This window comes from Trichosurus vulpecula, chromosome 2 (genome assembly GCF_011100635.1).
Source record: "Trichosurus vulpecula isolate mTriVul1 chromosome 2, mTriVul1.pri, whole genome shotgun sequence".
Classification (NCBI taxonomy): Eukaryota; Metazoa; Chordata; class Mammalia; order Diprotodontia; family Phalangeridae; genus Trichosurus; species Trichosurus vulpecula.
Window position 1 is genome coordinate 430,821,202 of NC_050574.1, and position 19,935 is coordinate 430,841,136.

At 37.4% G+C, this 19,935-nt stretch overlaps 1 protein-coding gene across 1 annotated transcript in view; it reads right to left on the bottom strand.

Moving 5' to 3' along the window:
* The window catches only part of CFAP47 (cilia and flagella associated protein 47), a 965,255-nt gene that overhangs the window by 785,374 nt on the left and 159,946 nt on the right, over window positions 1–19,935 (bottom strand). Inside the window, exons 22-26 of the mRNA XM_036744194.1 lie at window positions 15,226–15,388; window positions 10,417–10,517; window positions 9,536–9,584; window positions 8,936–8,940; window positions 548–707 (exon numbers count right to left, since the gene is read on the bottom strand). Coding sequence (XP_036600089.1) covers window positions 548–707; window positions 8,936–8,940; window positions 9,536–9,584; window positions 10,417–10,517; window positions 15,226–15,388 — 478 coding nt within the window. The remainder of the gene's footprint in view (window positions 1–547; window positions 708–8,935; window positions 8,941–9,535; window positions 9,585–10,416; window positions 10,518–15,225; window positions 15,389–19,935) is intronic.

Here is a 19,935-nt window from a genome sequence, read left to right on the forward strand (position 1 = left end):
GCAGACAAGTCTCAAGGTATATGTTGAAACCTAAAAAGTCTTAAAGTATAGGTTGAAATATACACAGTATATCTGAAAGTCTTAGTTTCACTTTAAGCTTTAAATAGAGCATCTTGCTTGCTTTTATTTGTCTCTTCAGTGCTTAGCACAATGCCTAGCTCATAGTAAGCCTTTAACAAATGTTATAAATAATAATCTATCATTTTTCTATCCACAATGTATTTTTCTTTCTATTTTTCCATTTAAAATGGAGACTCTTGTATTGCAAAAGGCAGGATCACAGATATACAACTGGAAAGGGCCCTAAAGGTCATCAAATCCAAAGCCCTCATTTTATAGATAAAGAAACTGAGGCCCCCAAAAGGTTAAATGATTCACCCAAGGTCACACAGGTAGTAAGTTAAAGATACCAAATTCAAACCCAGATTCTGTGACTCCAAGGTCACCACTCTTTCTCCCTTACCACATTGCAACTCTAAGCTCAGAGCATAAACAAACTGTTGGAAAATGTTAAAGAAATGCCAACAACAAAGGGAGAAATACTTACTTGAACAGAAATTTACAAAAATGCTGTTTGTTTCACCCGGCACAAGAGAACCAGAAAATGCACTGAATGAAAAAGTGCCATCTTTTATTCTTTTGCCCACATAATTAATGTCCAAAATCCATGATACCTGATGTTTTGATGTGTTAGTCAGGTCAAGAATCTGTAACGGCATAAAAATTCAGGAAATTACATCATAAAATAAGATAAACAATCAGAATAGTAATTTTCAGTTTTCTGCATATCGTTGTTTTATCCTCCAGAATGGGAGCTATGCAGTTGCATGTGCCTGAAGAAATGAGAGAAGAGGAGAGAGAAAGAAGTGACAAGTTATTCTTCTTAGAGATTTATAATCTATAAGTACCCAATTATAATAATAATGGCCAAAATTTACATCAAACTTTAAAAAGTTTACAAAATTCATTCTTCACAAGCACCCTGTGAAGTAGGTAGTCTTCATTTCATTGGTTCCCTCCATCTTTTGAAGGATGAAGTTATCGTTGAGGCAAATCAAGAAATTATAAGCTATCTTTCTCTTAGGCAGAGTGCTCTAACCAACATTTTACATTCCAGCCAAAGTGGATGTTCCTCTGCTATCTGCTCTCTCCTATTTTCTAGCCTTTGCGCACTGTCTCCTATACCTCTGTGAATATGGCAACTTCAAGAAATTTGGGTTCCTGACCAATTTTTAAATCTAACTACATATATGTAGTAAGAACAGTACCAGTTTTATGTAGATGGGGCTGGTCCTTTAAGATAGAGAGATGTCAAACTTATAAGGCAAGAAAAACTCTTAAGTGTGACCAGTATCTGATTAAAATATTATTGGTAAGGTGGCACAGTGAGTAGAGCACCGGCCCTGGAGTGATGATGACCTGAGTTCAAATTCTGCCTCAGACACTTGACACACTTAGTAGCTGTGCGACCTTGGGCAAGTCACTTAACCCCAATTGCCTTGCCTTCCCCTTTCTGGAAAAAAAGGAAAAAAATATTATTGGGAAATGTTTAACAAAATAAATTTTATCTGTTTAAAACACACATACAAAGAAGTCTATGCTTCAGCAAGGGTATTTTAGTGAAACTATAAGACAAGAATTAACATGCTTTCCAAGATTATTTTCAAAAGTAGATCAAATCTTTATGAACATACAATGGACTGAAAGGTCTAGAGTATAAAATAGACAGATGTCTTCGATGAATATATGTTTTTTAAAAGCATTTGACTGTGTAGAACAAAATACTCGCTTGAAGGCTCTCCTCAGGGAAGATATATACCAAACAAACATTAAAATTATACGAGACTCTATAACAGATGCAACTATGAAGATAACTAACTGTTCAATAATCTGGTAAGTATTGACATTAAGTGAGGTATCAAACAGGGAGGCAGCTGTTCACCTAACATGTTTTGAGTATCATGGAAGATGTTCTATGAAGAATTCAAACAAAAGAAAGCTTTCCTGTTGATATTAAAGTTTTATTTATAGATGAAGCCAAATTAATTGCATAAATCCTGAAACTCTACAAAATCTTCCTAGAGCTCTCCATAGCACTGGGAAACAGATTGGTCTAACCAGCTGCATTAGAAAAGCAGGAGATGAAAAATGACTATTACCCAGATTACAATATGTAGTTGAACAGTCATCGAGTTAGTCCAAAAATGTGTATATTTTAGACAAGAATCAAACTGAGATGACCTCAAAATTGAGAAAGAAGGAGAGATTGGGTTGGATGAATTTAGGTAACTCAACCATGCTCTCAAAAATCCCAAATTGCTCGTTACTGTAAAAGTATCAATACTATCATAGTGAAGCTCAAAATGGAACCATAATTTAGACATAAAGCAATATCATAAACAAAATAGAGAAGTAAGGAAGAAACTGCCTTCCAGATCTATCAAAAGTAAAACAGTTTACAACCAAACAATGCATGGAGATGATCTCAGAACATTAATTGTACAATTTTGATTATATAAAGTTTTGAACAAACAAAACAAATCTAGCTAAAATCAAAAGGGAGGCACATTAAATGGGAAAAAAATATCTTTAAAGCAAGTTACTCTAATAGGGCTCTCATCTCCATGATTTATAAGGAACTGATACAAGTTTATGAGTAATTTTTCTAACTGCTAAATGCTTAAAGGATATGAACAGGTACTTTTCAAAGGAAGACTTCCAAACTATCAATAACCACATGAAAAAAATGTTTCAAATTACCAATAGAGAAAGGTAAATTAAAGTTTCTCTAAGGTTCTGCTTCACATCCATCAAAATTGTAAAACTAGGGGGCGGAGCCAAGATGGCAGCTGGTAAGCAGGGACTAGAGTGAGCTCAGTACCCGAGTCCCTCCAAAAACCTATAAAAAATGGCTCTGAATCAATTCTAGAATGGCAGAACCCACAGAACAGCAGAGGGAAGCAGGGCTCCAGCCCAGGACAGCCTGGATGATCTCTGGGTGAGGTCTATTCCACACGGAGCTGGGAGCTGGGAACGGAGTGGAGCAGAGCCAGCCTGAGCGGTGTGGACCATCCAGACCAGAAGCCGGGCGGAGGGGGCCCTAAAACCCTGAATATGTGAGCTGTGGCAGTTACCAGACCCCTCGACCCACAAACACCAAAGACTGCGGAGAAGGTTAGTGGGAAAAGCTGCGGGAGTGGAAGGAGTTCGCGGTTCGGCTTCCAGCCCCATGGGCAGCAGAGATGGGGCAGCTACACCTGTTGTTACTTCCAGCTCCAGGCCCACCTGGTGGGAGGAATTAAGTGGCGGATCAGAGCAGGAGTGAAACAGCCTGCTGAAGATTTAAGCCCAGTCTGGACTGGGGGTTCTTGGGGAAGAAGGAGTGCGGCTCTGACAGAGCTGGCACCTCCCCCTCAAAAGTAGAACATAGAACTCGTTAGTCTACAAGCAGTCATACTCCACTGAAAAACTCAAGGGTCAAGTTAGTTGGTTGGGAATATGGCCAGGCAGCGAAAACGCACCCAGATTCAGTCTCAGACTTTGGATTCTTTCTTTGGTGACAAAGAAGACCAAAACATACAGCCTAAAGAAGACAACAAAGTCATAGAGGCTACAACAAAAGCCTCCAAGAAAAACATGAACTGGCCCCAGGCCATAGAAGAACTCAAAAAGAATTTGGAAAAGCAAGTTAGAGAAGTAGAGGAAAAATTGGGAAGAGAAATGAGAAAGATGCGAGAAAACCATGAAAAACAAGTCAATGACTTGCTAAAGGAGACCCAAAAAAATACTGAAAAATACACTGAAGAAAACAACACCTTAAAAAACAGACTAACTCAAATGGCAAAAGAGCTCCAAAAAGCCAATGAGGAGAAGAATGCCTTGAAAGGCAGAATTAGCCAAATGGAAAAGGAGTTCCAAAAGACCACTGAAGAAAATACTACTTTAAAAATTAGATTGGAGCAAGTGGAAGCTAGTGACTTTATGAGAAATCAGGATATTACAAAACAGAACCAAAGGAATGAAAAAATGGAAGACAATGTGAAATATCTCCTTGGAAAAACCACTGACCTGGAAAATAGATCCAGGAGAGATAATTTAAAAATTATTGGACTACCTGAAAGCCATGATCAAAAAAAGAGCCTAGATACCATCTTTCAAGAAATTATCAAGGAGAACTGCCCTGATATTCTAGAGCCACAGGGCAAAATAGAAATTGAAAGAATCCATCGATCACCTCCTCAAATAGATCCCAAAAAGAAATCTCCCAGGAATATTGTCGCCAAATTCCAGAGCTCCCAGATCAAGGACAAAATACTGCAAGCTGCCAGAAAGAAACAATTTGAGTATTGTGGAAACCCAATCAGAATAACCCAAGATCTGGCAGCTTCTACATTAAGAGATCGAAGGGCTTGGAATGCGATATTCCGGAGGTCAATGGAGCTAGGATTAAAACCTAGAATCACCTACCCAGCAAAACTGAGTATCATGTTCCAAGGCAAAATATGGATTTTCAATAAAATAGAGGACTTTCAAGCTTTCTCAGTGAAAAGACCAGAACTGAATAGAAAATTTGACTTTCAAACACAAGAATCAAGAGAAGCATGAAAAGGTAATCAAGAAACGGAAATTGCAAGGGACTTACTAAAGTTGAACTGTTTTGTTTACATTCCTACACGGAAAGATGATGTGTATGATTCATGAGACCTCAGTATTAGGGCATTTGAAGGGAATATGCATATATATATATATATATATATATATATATATATATATATATATATATATATGTGTGTGTGTGTGTGTGTGTGTGTGTGTGTATGTTTATGTATATATATAAGTGAATGTGTATGTATGTATATATCTATGTGTATATGTATGTATGTGTATATATATATGTGTGTGTTTATATATACATATATATATATGTAAAAGAGAGAGAGCAGACACAGGGTGAGTTGAAGATGAAGGGAAGATATCTAAAAGAAATAAAATGAAATTAAGGGATGAGAGAGCAACATACTGAGAGAGGGAGATAGGGAGAGATAGACTGGGGTGGCTTATCTCGCATAAAGGTGGCAAGAGGAAGCAGTTCTGTGGGAGGAGGGGAGAGGGCAGGTGAGGGGGGAATGAGTGAACCTTGCTCTCATCAGATTTGGCCTGAGGAGGGAATACCATACATACTCAGTTGGGTATCTTACCCCACAGGAAAGAAGAGGGAGGAAGATAAAAAAAACATAAAAGGGGGGGGGGATGATGGAGGGGAGGGCAGATGGGGGTGGAGGTAATCAAAACAAACACTTTGGAAAGGGGCCAGGGTTAAGGGAGAAAATTCAATAAAGCAGGATGGGTTGGGAAGGAGCAAAATGTAGTTAGCCTTTCACAACATGAGTATTGTGGAAGGGTTATACATAAAGATACATGTATGGCCTAGGTTGAATTGCTTGACTTCTTAGGGAGGGTGGGTGGGAAGGGAAGAGGGGAGAGAATTTGGAACTCAAAGTTTTAAAATCAGATGTTCAAAAACAAAAAAAGTTTTTGCATGCAACTAAAAAATAAGATACACAGGCAATGGGGCGTAGAAATTTATCTTGCCCTACAAGAAAGGAAGGAAAAAGGGGATGAGAGTGGAGGGGGGGTGATAGAGGGGAGGGCTGACTGGGGAACAAGGCAACCAGAATATAAGCCATCTTGGAGTGGGGGGGGAGGGTAGAAATGGGGAGAAAATTTGTAATTCAAACTGTTGTGAAAATCAATGCTGAAAACCAAATATGTTAAATAAATAAATTTAAATTTAAAAAAAAAAGACAAAAAAAGAAAAAAAATTGTAAAACTGATAAAGAAAGGAAAATGACAAATGCTTAAAGGGTTATGGGTAAAGCGGCAAATTATAAACTATCAGAGGAACTGTGAATTTATGCATCCATTCTAGAAAGCAATTTGGAAATATGCCCCCAATAAATCATTAAATTATGCATATTCTTTGATCCAAAAGTACAACTCCTAGGCCTATAGCCCAAAGAGAGCAAAGAAAGAAGAAGAGGAACACACATGCACAAAAATATTTATGTATAATTTTGTTCAGTCATGTCTGACCTCATCCATGGGATTTTCTTGGCAAAGATACTAGAGTGGTTTGCCACTTCCTTCTCCAGTATGTCCCCATTTTACAGATGAGGAACTGAGGCAAATAGGAGTTAAGTGACTTGCCCATTCATTTGAACTCAGATCTTCCTGATTCCAAGCCCAGTGTTCTATCCGCTGCACCACCTAGCTGCCCCAAAGACATTTATGACAACTCTTTATTCTGGCAAAGAACTGGAAACTAAGAGACTTCACATCAATTGAAGAATGGCTGAATGAATTATGGCATATAAACATGATGGAATAAAATTGTACCATATGAAATGATGAAGGGGATAGTTTCAAAGGAACCTCAAAAGACTTATATGAACTGATGTGGAATGAAGTGAGCAGAATTAGAAGAAATATTTACACTATAACAAGTACAATTTTGAAAGAATTAAGAACTCCAATCAATGCATTGATTGACCAAAATTCTATAATACCAATGATGAAGCATGCTACCCTCTTCCTGACAAGTGATAGAATCAGGATTCACAATGAAGACATACATTTTCTGGACATACATAGTCAATGCAGGAAATTGTTTTTCTTGACTATGCATATTTGTAATAAAGGTTTTGATTTGTTCTGTTTTTAAATTTCAGTGGGGTAGAAGGGAGTATGTGGCAGAGAGAGAAAAAAGATTTTTGAGGATTAAAAAATTAAACTAAAAAATGAAAATCATAGAATACTATAATCACAGAAGAATCCTAATTACAAATTACTCAAAGGTCTTGAAAAAATACTGGCTATAAGCAGGTTATAATATGTTCCAGTCATAACTTCTATGGGAAAAGTAACATAAAAGACATTACCAAGTATGTGTGTATGTACACATACATTCATACACATGCACATATACATATGTACACATATATATGTACATATATATATATAAAGACAAGCATTTATTAAGCAACTCTGTATGCTGAGTACTGTGCCAAAAACTGGGAATACAAAGAAATGCAAAACAGGAAAAGGAATTCACAGTTTAGTGGGGGAGATGATATGCATACATCTGCATACCAAAAAAAAGACTCATACAGGCTAAATTGGAGATAATCACTAGCTAGGAAGGCACTATTTTATGGAGGATTGAAAAGGCTTCTTGTAGAACACCAGATTTTAGCTGAGCTGCACGTACCATGCACCTCTGAGGCAATCTGGCAATGGCTGGTTATATACTAAGATAAGAATCAAATACTTGAGGACTACAGTGATATACCTATAGTGTTGAAAGAATGAAAGACAGTCCTTTGGCAGGCTCTGTGGATCTTCTAAGGAGGATTTATGGAAAGACAAATAAGAATCACACCAAATTGGAGGGTGTGGAGGGGATACAATTTGTACGAGTAGGTAAATACCATGACGGATGAGAGCACAAAGTACAAAATACCAATCATTCTAGCATTTCTCCTGTTTCCCCAAACACCCCCCCACAACACACACACACACACACACACACACACACACAAACACGCACACTAATCTCTCTGGAACTCTTCCTCATCTGCCTCCACTTCTGTGAAGAAAATGTCATGCTTAAGGAGATACAAAGGTTAGACTCCTCATGCTTCAGGAAAGCCTGATTTGGGAAAGTCCATTAAGTTATAGTTCTTATCCTTACAACCATCGCATGTTAATCTTCCCCTTGTACAAAGACCTAAAAAGACTGATTACTCATTTGGATAAAAACAGTAGCACACATACCCCATATGGGAAAGAAGGATATTGCCCGTCTTCGTGATCTAGTTGCTCTGGGACCTAATCCATCAATATGACCAAAACAGGCTTTCTTCCAATGTTACTGATTTAAAGTTGGAGGTGGAACAAAGGTGGATTTTTCAACTCCTGACTTCAGCAATAGAGTACACACTTGACACAGTTCACATGTAGAGCTGACATCTCAATTTCAAAGTTCTATATAATTTAAAACATTCAACACCACATTTTGCTCCATATTACATTATCTCAGGTCTTCTCTCCCACATAGTATTCTTTCCTGAGGTATATAGATTATTTTCTATTGAAGATGTGAAAATGTTGCTCACAAATGCCTATTATTCTTTAATATTTAAAAGGATGTGTGATCTCACAATTGTTTTAATCTCTTCAACAGTGCTCATCCCAAACCATGTTTTCTTATAAATCAAAGAAAAACTTTGAGGAAATCAAAGAGTTTCCCAAAGATATCCAGTCCGCTATCCTCTTACTGTTTGATGCAGGTTCCAGTTCATTATCCACTAAAGTGTTTATTCAACATATATATACTGAGAAGTGCAGTCAAGATGGCAGAGTGAAGGGTCACAACTGCCAAACTTCACCCAAACCCTCTCCTAAAAGATGACCACAGGAAATTACCTCTCTCCCTGCTTTGCGTCTCCTGTGTTTAAAATCTGAGAGTTAATATAGTTGTCTAGTGTGTAATCGTGTTTTTGTTGTTGTTGTTGAGTGGTTTTTTAGTCACGTCCAAGTCTTTGTGATGTCTTTTGGGGTTTTCTTGGTGAAGATACTGAAGTGGTTTGCCATTTCCTTCTCCAGCTCATTTGACAGATGAGGAAACTGAAGCAAATAGGGTTAAGTGACTTTCCCAGTGTCACACAATAAGATTCTGAGGCCAGATTTGAACTCACGAAGATCAGTCTTCCTGACTCCAGGCTTTGCACTCTATCCATTGAGCCACCTAGCTGCCCGTAATAATTTTAATATATGCCTATGACATTTGCAAAAACAGAATAGGAACTACACCTATGATTTCATTAGTCCAGGGAGCTTCCAGTGAGGAATTTCCTCCAGCAGTACAAGCCAAGACCTTCTCTGCACCTTAGATTCTTAGAAAGCTGCCTAGCGCACTGAGAATTAGAGTGACATACCAGAGTCAGACAGCTAATGTGTGTCAGAGATTGGATATGAATCCAAATCTTTCTGGCTTCAAAGCAGACCTCTGGCTACTATGCTATGCTTCTTATTTAAAAAAAAAGATAGTAAATAAATAGAATTATAAACTAGAACGATATAATGAAAAGAACGTTGACTCTGTACTGAGAATATCTGGGTTCAAATCATGCCTCGGATATCTATATCCATGCAACCTTAAACAAATTATTCAAGTTCCCTAGAACCGACGTTCCTCAAGTATAAAATGAGGGGGGTTAACTAAATGGCTTCGGAGTTCCCTTCTGGCTCTAGGACAATGATCTGCCACTTCTCATAAGTCATATGATAACACAGGGGAGCTTAAATACTCATTCATATTCTTCCAACTAAATGAAATTCTAATAAGAGATTTAAGAATACTAACAGTGAAGATATAATTGTGTCAGAACACCCAAGACACAAGCGGACCAATCTCCTTTAAGTCTTTTCCCACTGCTTAAATCCCATATTCAGGAGTTTCTTCTTAAAGCAGAACCAGAAGCTGTTGGGGTCCAGGGATGGTGGGAGGGGGGAATAAAACGGTGCTAATATATTGTTTATTTGATGAATACAAGCCTGCATTTTACAATGTATAACCTTTATTCCACCTAGATATGTGTGTGGGCATGTCAAGTAGAAAACTTAACAATTTAGATTGTGCAGTTTCTTACAAGTTTGCCTAGGATACTGAAAGATTAGATTATTTTTCCTGGGCCATACAGTGTGTGTCAGAGGCAGGACTTGGACCTAGGTCTTCTTGACTCCAAGGATGCCTCCATATCCAACACAGTATATGGCCTCTCGAAAAATATAACTTGCTAAGGGTAGCTAGGTGTCACAGATCGTGGGCCCTGGAGTCAGGAGGACCTGAGTTTAAATCCAGTCTCAGATACTTACTACCTGCGTTACCTTGGGCAAGTCACTTAACTCTGATTGCCTCCAAAAAAAATATAAGTTGCAACTCTCTGTGACTATAATAAGTCACAAGAGTAGGACCTGCTTTGGTAGAGGAAGTTTGCTCACTGGAAATTCCCTATGAGTTCCTCTTAATGAAGAAATCACAGATCCAATTCAAATATAAATATCTAGATACACATATACATATACATATATCTACTTATCCTGTATTTTATGGTAGGTACCATGACTCATTAAGTACTTAGAATATTTTTAATGTTTGCTTTTTTCCTTTACATATTAAAGCAGAGATTAGGCATAACACTAACATATTTCTCCATTTAGTATGTATATAATAAATTTGGTAACATTCCTCAAAGAAGATCACTTTTATCATGCAGTATTTAAAAGCTCACACAATAAATTAAAAGTTATATACATAAACATTATTATTAAAATGACTAAATTTTGTATAACTACCTGATTATTCTGGTTTCCATCACAAAAATCCAATGGTACATTATTTAAAGAAACGTCAAAGGAAAATTCTGTATTGGATAATTTCAGTGGTGGCTGTAATACTAAGAAAAAGGAAAACATTATCGTATTTATCATTAATAATACCAGCACATTACTAATTTTCAAGGTTATCATTCAATTTGAAAAAATCCAAGGCAAACATATTTAATATGTAATCTTAGAACCAGAATATTTTTACTTCTATATCACCCCTAAGGTTCCTCTAAGGTTTCTTCTAAATATGAATTTTTATACTCTGTGAGTGATCAAGTCATCAGCATGCATTTATTAAGTGCCTACCCTGTTTCAGGCACTATACTAGGTGCCTGACTTAAGACTAACACATCCTCCAGTAGCTGGGGATACAAAGACAGAAATGGAACCCACCCTGACCTCAAGGAGCTTATATGCTGGCAGTAGAGACAACATTGATAAGATATATACAGAAAAGGATCAAGTTAATTAGGGGCAGAGGAAGGCATTCACAGATGGTGACATCAAGGAAGGCCACATACATATGAGGAGGCCCTAGAGCTGAGCTTTGAAGAAAATTAGGAATTTGAATTTGCGAAGTAGAGGATGGCGTACATTCCAGACTAATAAAGAACATCCATGTAAAAGCAGAAATGGAACATGGTATATGATGAATAAATAGCAAGGAGGCTAACTTGGCAGGACTAGAAAGTATAAAAAGAGTAATGTATAATGACCAGGAAGATAGGTCAAAGTCTGGCAGTAAAGGGCTTTATATGCTAAACAATTTGTCTGTTTTTGATCTTAAAGGTAATAGGAAATCACTGCAGTTTATTAAGTATGGGATCGACATGGTCAGCTCTGTGCTTAAGGAAAATCGCTTTAGCGGCCAGGTGGAGGACTGGACAGGGAGGCAACTTGAGGCAGTGACACCAATTAGGAGGCTATTGAAATGGTAAAAGTGAGAGGAGATGGGGGCTTGAAATAAAATGGTGGCTGCATGAGTAAAAAAAAGTGGTCTGATGCAAGATGTGTAGAGGAAGAGATAGCAAGATATGAGAGGTAGGGAAAACAATGCTGAAGCTGAAAACTGCCTAGAAATGCTTCAAGTACATGATAGGCTATTGATTAAGGTCCAGCCTAGATAACTGACCACCAGTTAATAACTGTCTATAGACACAGGAACTGAAAAAAGACATTCAGTGAGGATTAGAGGAGTTCTGATCTTGTTGGGAAAATTCATTCACACTGATTAAATCTTAAAGATATGAAACATTATAACACATTTTAATGGATTTTTAAAAATAATTTAGGCCCCACATCAAACTTTTTTCCTTCAAATTAGCTCGTGTGTGTGTGTGTGTGTGTGTGTATATTACATATATATATATATATATATATATATATATATATAAAAAATCCTTAGCAAAAAAAATTTGTAAATTTACAGTTAATTTTCCAGGTATTTTGGCTTTTCAGCACAGAATGCAAAGATTTAGGTCATTTCAACTGATAATTTGACATTATGTCAAAACAATATAATAATGTGCAAGACAAAATAACAACCAGTCCTTCTGATTCAGTGCCTTAATTTTTCATTATTTTAACTCAACTGAAAATAGATGTATTATTTTGAAAATCATGAGTTTGTTAAGCTGAAGTTCAAAAGTCATATAAAATTCAGAAAACAAAATGAGAAGAAAAGCATCTTATATACTTCAAAGGAAGTCATACCACAAACTAAATAAAATACCAAAGTATATCACATGTTCAAGTACATTCACACTTGTAGTCTTGGAATTCATTCTTTGATTTCAGAACTTACAACAAATGAAGTGATGGACCTTCTACTTGCCAATACCAACCCCTTGATTCCATTCCCTTGCAGTCTTCTCCAGAAGGTTGCCTTCACTATAATCTTCAATCTCTCCCTAAATACTGGTTCCTTTCCTGCTACCTACAAACATGCTCATGTTTCCCTCCATCCTGAAAAAATCCCTCACTAGATCCTACTATCCCCACTTCCTCCAACTCCAACTCTGACACTATCACTCTGTATCTGCCTTCCCCTTTTCAGTTCAAGTCCGTAAAAAAGCAATCTATGTGAGGTGCTTCTATTTCTTCTCCTCTTACTCTCTTCTAAATTTTCTCCCTATTCTGGCTTCCAACCTCATCATTCATTCAAAACTGCTTGCTCCAAAATCACAATCTGTAATGTGTGGTATATAAATCTCAAACAGATATCCCCTGTCTTCTTCTGGCTGAACACATCTATGAGTCACCATTTGGGTCCTTTGGGGAGGATGAACTTATTGGCTGAGCTAAAAGAGCTAAAAGGAGCTCTTTCTCTGATATGACACAGAAGGCCCTGAGTGGTCCCTTCATTCACTTCTCAGGCATGACTCAACAAGAGGGCTGACTGCTACAACAGTTAAAAGAAGATTCCCCTTTCAGATGACTCTCTTCCATTGACTTTTCAGACAGACTTTCTGTGAGGGGTTAAAAAGGACTAGCCTTTCTCCACATTGGCACTGTGATGTTAATTCCCACATGGAAGCTAGAGTAGGGGACTTTAGCATAGGCCCCTGACTGCCTTTTCCTGTCCTTGGTAGATATCATTTTCAAGGTGGATGTGTTCAGCTTGGAAGTAACCTTGAGAGTTTGAGAAATTCTGGATCTCTATGGTCGGAGTCTGTAGCCTTTGACACTGTATATCAAGTTATTCTGCTTGGCACTCTCTTCACTCTAGGTTTTCCAGGCACTGCTCTCAGCTGGTTCTCCTCCTAGTTTAATGACAATGCCTTCTCAACCTCCTTTGCTAGATCTTTTTCCAAGTCACAGTCACTAACCATGAATGTCTCCAAAGTCTCTGTCCTGAGCCCTCTTCTCCTTTCTTTAAACATTGATTTTACTTGATGATCTCATCAGCTTCTGTGGGTTCAATTATTACCTCTAAGATAATAAATTCCAAATCTCTATATCTAATTCTAGTTTGTCCCCATTGTTTGGTCCCACATTACTAACTCCATACTGGACATTTTAAACTAATTTTCCCTTAGGCATCATTTTTTCCCAAAGCTCATCCCATTCTGAACTTCTCCATTACTGTCGAAGATACCAGCAAAACTCCCAGTCACCCAGATTTGCAACCTGAGTCTCATCCCTGAATTCTCACTCTCACTTGGCCTATATATCTAGTTAGTTACCTATTTCTACCTGAATGACATTTTTTGTAACATCCCCTTTTTGTCACTCACACAACAACTTCCCTAGTTCATACCCTCATTCCTCTAATCTGTACTGCAATAGCCTTCAAAATTGTCTCCCTGTCTCAAGTTTCTACTCACCCTAATCTATTCTTCACACTTCTGCCAAACTAATTTGTTCATGCATACATCTGACCATGGCACTCTCCTAATCAATAAACTCTAATCATTCTCTACAATCCCCAGTACCAAATATAAACTCCCTTGTTTGTCTTCTTTACAACCTAGCAGCTTCCTACCTCTGCAGCCTTATAGGCATTACTCCCTCCATGCCCTCCAATCCAAACACATTAACAATTGGCTCAAATTCCTTGTACACAACACTCCAGTTCCCATTTCTGTGCCATTGCCAACTGTAGCCCAGGGGTAGGGTAATGTGATTCCTTCTCACTTCCCCCTCTTTTAGCTGAGTCTTGAAAGAAGCCAAGGGCTTTATTTTCACCTTCTACAGATGTACTAAGACCTCTACCTGCTAGTGTCTTCTATAAGGTTACCTTCCATCTACTCTGTATCTTCAATGAACTTTTTATATACAAGTCACACCCACTAGAATGTGAGCTTCTTGATGGCTTTTCTTTGTATCCCCAGTGCTTAACTCAACGCCTACTCCATAGTAAACACTTAATAAATGGTTTTTGAGTGATTGATTAGTTGAAATGAAGAAATCTTCACGTATGATTATGTTCACATTCTGCTTTGTTTAACAAATTAATAGGCTGAGGACAAGGCATAAGAGGAGATATCATTTTAGTATTCTAGAACTTTAATAAAGACACTTCAGCATTTTAATACTTTTCCACATCTGTGCATGTACATGTCTTATCCAATAAGCAATAACAAGACATTTCATCTCCCAATACCAAACATTTTCACTGGCTGTCCTCCAGACAGCAAGGCCATATAAGCTCCTTATTTCTACCTTTTGGCTTCCCTGGCTTTCTTCAAGTCCCAACTAAAATCTCACCTTCATCAAGAAGCCTTTCCCAATCACCCTTAATTCTACTGCCTTCCTTCTGGCGATTATTGCCATCCTGTACATAGTTCGTTTGTACTTAACCCCATAAAGCTAAGGGGTCCTTGAGAGCAAGGACTATGTTTTACCTTTCTTTGTATCCCCAGTGTTTAAGCATAGTGCCTTATACATAGTACACACAATGAATTTTGGTTGACTGACTTTCATGCATGACAGAAACTTTTCAATCTATATAAAACCAACATCTCTTCATTATGTATTTTAAAATACTAAAACAGAAGCAGCTTAAGTTAGGGTAAAAAGAAAAATTGATGGAACTAAGTACACTTACCTGATGCGGGCTATGTGAACATCCTCTGTTCTGTTTGCACTAATGATATGAAGTCATTGCTATGGATCATAATATGACTGTGGTATGTTAAAAAAAAAATCTCTTATATAACCTAGCTTCTGTTCCTTCTAAAGTCTGGAACATAAATTTAATTGCATTCCTAAAGTTTCTATACATTTCAAATATTTTGTACCCAAAACCTTGTCCCAATCATTCAATTCACCTACCAATCGCTTTGACACTACATGGTGGTACCAGTGGAGCTATTAGCGGGACTAAAGAAGGCGACAATTGAGTGTCAAAAGAATGTGATGTAGAACAAAGGTAGGAGAGTGTTGACGACTCAGTGAAATTAACACTAATTGGAAGACTGAAGTCATATGCTGCCACCTAAGGGACAAAAATATACATAAACTGTGATTACTCTAAATTAATACATTGTGTAACAAATTATCTTTTGACACTAATACCTTTTACTTTCTAATACTATTAAAATTATTTTTAGGGACAGATTTTGATTATTCAATAAATTTTGCTCTATTAATTAAAGTTAATCAGATAAATCAAAGGTCCACAACCAGCTGTTTCCAGGATCCAACCTGATCAACCTCTCAGTGGCCACCTCCTCCATGTCCTCTTCCCTGTAGTTCAAGGGCATTTTAAGCAAAGAGGAGGTATTAGACAAAATCTTTCCACATGGCTTACCAAGTGATCAATTAAAGAGGCAACAGCAAACCTGAAGCTTCCCTATCCTTGAATGGTCTCAAGGTTTCAGATAAATAAAATACAGCTCTTCCCCACCAAAAAATTAAAGGCCTTTGATTTAAATTAAATAGGATCAAGAGGCTTTAATTAAAGATGAATAACTTAAGTGTTCTTTTACATTAATATTATTTTATCTTATAGATGAATTCAACCCTGGTGTTTGAAAGTCAGGGCCTCTCGTTTTTGAGTTATGGCCAAGTCATATAAATATACCTGTAATGACAATGAGGAATGGAACACAAGAGAGAGGTATTAGGAAGGGAGAAAAGCATGGCATCTGCCATTTCTAAGCCAATATTTTTCCACTCACATTCTGACATAATAACAAAGGAGAAGGAACACAAGTGGGAAGAAATTCTAAAAAGATCAGATTAGGAGTAATAATTAATTTCCCAGAGTAGATTCAAAGAATCACAAAAGTGAAATAATCAGATTGATTCTGTGTCTTTTATTTAATTGATACTATTTACAATTAATTGCTTTATCCTATCATGATTCTTTGTCTCCGAACTTAATCAGAAATTTAACTGGCAGTTAAGTTTAAAAATCCAGTTCTTCTGTTAATCAGTGTCCTATTCTTACATCAAGGGATCTGTTACCCTCGAAGGATGCAGATGGACACCAGGTAGTCTGGTCTAGTATTCTTACACCACCAAGCTATCCTTAAAGGAAGTCTTGTTTGTTTTCCAAAGAAGTCTGATTTGCTATCTCTGTCCTTACAGATGTCGCTGGACTCAAACAATGACCATTTCTTAGTCACGGGAGGCAAAGAAGGGACTGTTGTTAGCACTCATTTCCAATATCCATCCAATCATATTTTATTCCACCTATGATGCTAGCCTTCTTATTTTCTGTTCCCCCTAGAACTATAAAAAAGAATCATCCCCCTCATGCAGGGTCTTAGCTTCACTGAGGAAGGTGGGGTTCTATTTATTGGTAAATTCACACTTTACAAATAAACTGATCATTCTCAGAACTTTGTGCCTCAGTCTACCTTAAATTTTTAACTATTACAGAAGAAACCATAAATTGAAATCTATGGAGTGGGCAGCAGGTAAGAAGGACAGAACAACCAGCATATACAAAAATGGAACAGACTAACTATAGATGAAGAAGATTATCTTTCACTAGAGGTCCTCAAAGGCCAGATGATTACTTGGTGGGCAGGGCATATAGGTAATATATGTGCAGGTCTGAGAGTAAATAACCTCCTAGGTTCCTTCCAACCAACACTACTAATTGAGCGGCATCAAACAAAATGGAGTAGCACTGGCAGGGAAAGGATAATTTTTAAAAAGAAAATAGATGAAGATTATTAATATGAAAAAAACTATAAAATAAAAAGTTAGGGGCATTGAAAGGGTAAGGAGTAATCTACTATAAAGAACAAAATTATTGTTCAGTTACTATTTTTTTCTGTTAACAAAGATAGTGTAGGAGAGCACAGATTCCATCTTTTGGTGCATTGCTGCAGGAATGGTAGAGTAAAACAAATATGGAATCCTTAAACCTTGTTTCAGGCTCCACTTGTGGGCTCTAGAGCTAGAGGTCATAAAATGAAACTATAGCTATGTTGAAGGATGAGGCTGCTGCAAGATTAGGCACTCTACATAGAGTTTGTAAAAGCTCATGAGAAACAAACCATTGGCTCGAGAAGTGGATGGAGTCATCTGTTCACTATACCCAAAGCAAATGTAATGCCCTAGTTTCTTTTGTTGGGCTGACAAAGTATCTTTCAGGGTTTCTAGTCCAAAGCTGTATATGGGCCTCCACCTGCAAGTACTTCCCATAGCCCAGGACCACATATCATAATCTATTTTCTAGGAAGGGAAGATTGCCTGTTGGACCACCCCTTATTTCTATATACTTCTTATGTGTAGAGTTTCTTCCATGCTATGTATTTTTCCAGGAGATGTAGTCCTGAACAAACAGCATAATTCCTCTTCACCTGGAGAAGGATTTCAAAGACTTGGGAGGAGCTCCAGGGGGAAGTTAGCAAATGCCAGCATTTTCCAGAGAAACTCTTGGAATGGAAGTAAATGGAGCCAAGTAAATGAGAATAAGGAGGAGAGATAAGAGGCTAAAGAAGTAGAGCAGAGGATAGTGAGCCAGCAGGGCTATTGTTAAGCATGTCCAGGTTCACTGCTGCCACAAGAGAGCTGGAGCAAGAGGTATGTCCAATTGGTGAAGTGCCTCCCTCTTCTTCTTTACCAGCCCTTTCTTTCAAAAGGAAAGAGATTTAAATCCAGAATTTTCTCTTCCTGTCCTCTAGATGGGAAGATAGATTAAGTTCCTCCATTACAGCCTTTTGTATGCTGTTCCATCTCAGCATATGAAAAGGCTTTTCTTCATCATGCAGAAGCATATAGCTATATAACATATAAATATTCTCTGAACTGGGGGCTGGGACTCTCCGTTACACATCATGTATTTCCAGAGGCAGTTTTGTGGCTCAGGACCAAATCTTAAACCTAGGGTATGAGTCATGAGTAATTAGATTTAAGAGGCATATGACAATCAAATTGACAGGCACAAGAAGCTTGAGATGATTTTATTCCTCCCTCAGTCCCATTGTCCTCTCTAAGTTAGTTCAAATGTTTTGGTCTGTTTTTGAGTAAGGGGTAAAATCTCTAGAGATGTGGACTAAGATAAAATCTATGAGGCCAATTAAAGGAAAAAGTTGAGAAAAATGATGATGTCCACATTCATGAAGGTGAGGACCACCCCATAAGGAGTAACACTTCACTTTATAAGCCAACTCTGCCAAGTAACACCACCATTTTGTTATACTTCAAAAGAAATTGGATCCTCTATTGGATATGCAGGTTTTCCTACAAGAGTTTAAGAAGACTTCTGACATATTTTCTTTGATCCCAATATGCCAATCATTAGATTTAGCTACTCAGGCAAACATAAGGAAACGTGATAGAATTATGCCAACTACAACTGCAACCCTAAGACAGTAATTACCAGAGAATATCTATTGCCCTTGTTAATCAATTTTTGGATATTTGGCTACATTTATCTTTAGTGAAACTAACCTGGCCATACCTATACCAGGCAAAATATCCTCATATGAACTTAACCTCAAAATAGCCTTGCTAAAAAAGAAAGGGAAAAGAAGAGGTGCAATCTTTTTAAATCAATATTTCACAAATTGAAAAAAAAAGTTTGAGATCCAGCCAAACTCCTGACAGTATAACACTCCCTAGCTACTCTCAGGAACTTACAACTTAGTTTTACGTTTATATCTATTAATTATATCTCATAATGCTCTGTGACATGTTCTCTTAATTTCTTCACCAGAACCAATTAAGGCATTGATTCCATATATCAGACAATTTATTTAAAATAAAAACCCAGAATAAAATCAGGAAAATATGTTAATAGAAAAAAAAGTGTTAATAGAAAATTATTTTTTTTATTTTTTATTTTCTTATTTTTTATTTTTATTTTTAGTTTGCAACACTCGGTTCTACATAATTTTGAGTTCCAGATTTTCTTCCCTCCCTCCCCCCCTCCCTCCCCAAGATGGCATGGAATCCCATATAACTTCCACGTATAACTTCACATTGAATTAATTTACACACTAGTCAAGTTGTGGAGAAGAATTATGACCAATGGAATGAATCATGAGAAAGAAGAAACAGAACCAAAAAAAAAAAAACACAACCCAAAAACAAATACAAAAGAGAGAAAAAAAAGGGGGGGGAAGGCGAGCATGAAGTGTGCCTCGATCTGCATTCATACTTCATAGTTCTTTCTCTGGATGTAGATAGCACTCTCCACCATGAGTCCTTTGGAGCTGTCTCTGCACATTGTGTTGCTGAGAAGAGCAAAGTCTGTCAGGGTTAGTCCTCACAGAATCAATATATCTGTGGTTGTGTATAATGTTCTCCTGGCTCTGCTCCACTCACTCAGCATTATGTCGTGTAGGTTTTTCCAGGTTGTTGTGAAGTCCATATCATCCCCATTTCTTATACCACAATAGTATTCCAGTACCTTCATATACCACAGCTTGTTCAGCCATTCCCCAATTGATGGGCATCCCTTTGATTTCCAATTCTTAGCTACCACAAAAAAAGCTGCTATAAATATTTTTGTACATACGGATCCTTTTCCCACTTGTGTGATCTCTTTGGGATACAACCCTAGAAGTGGTATTTCTGGGT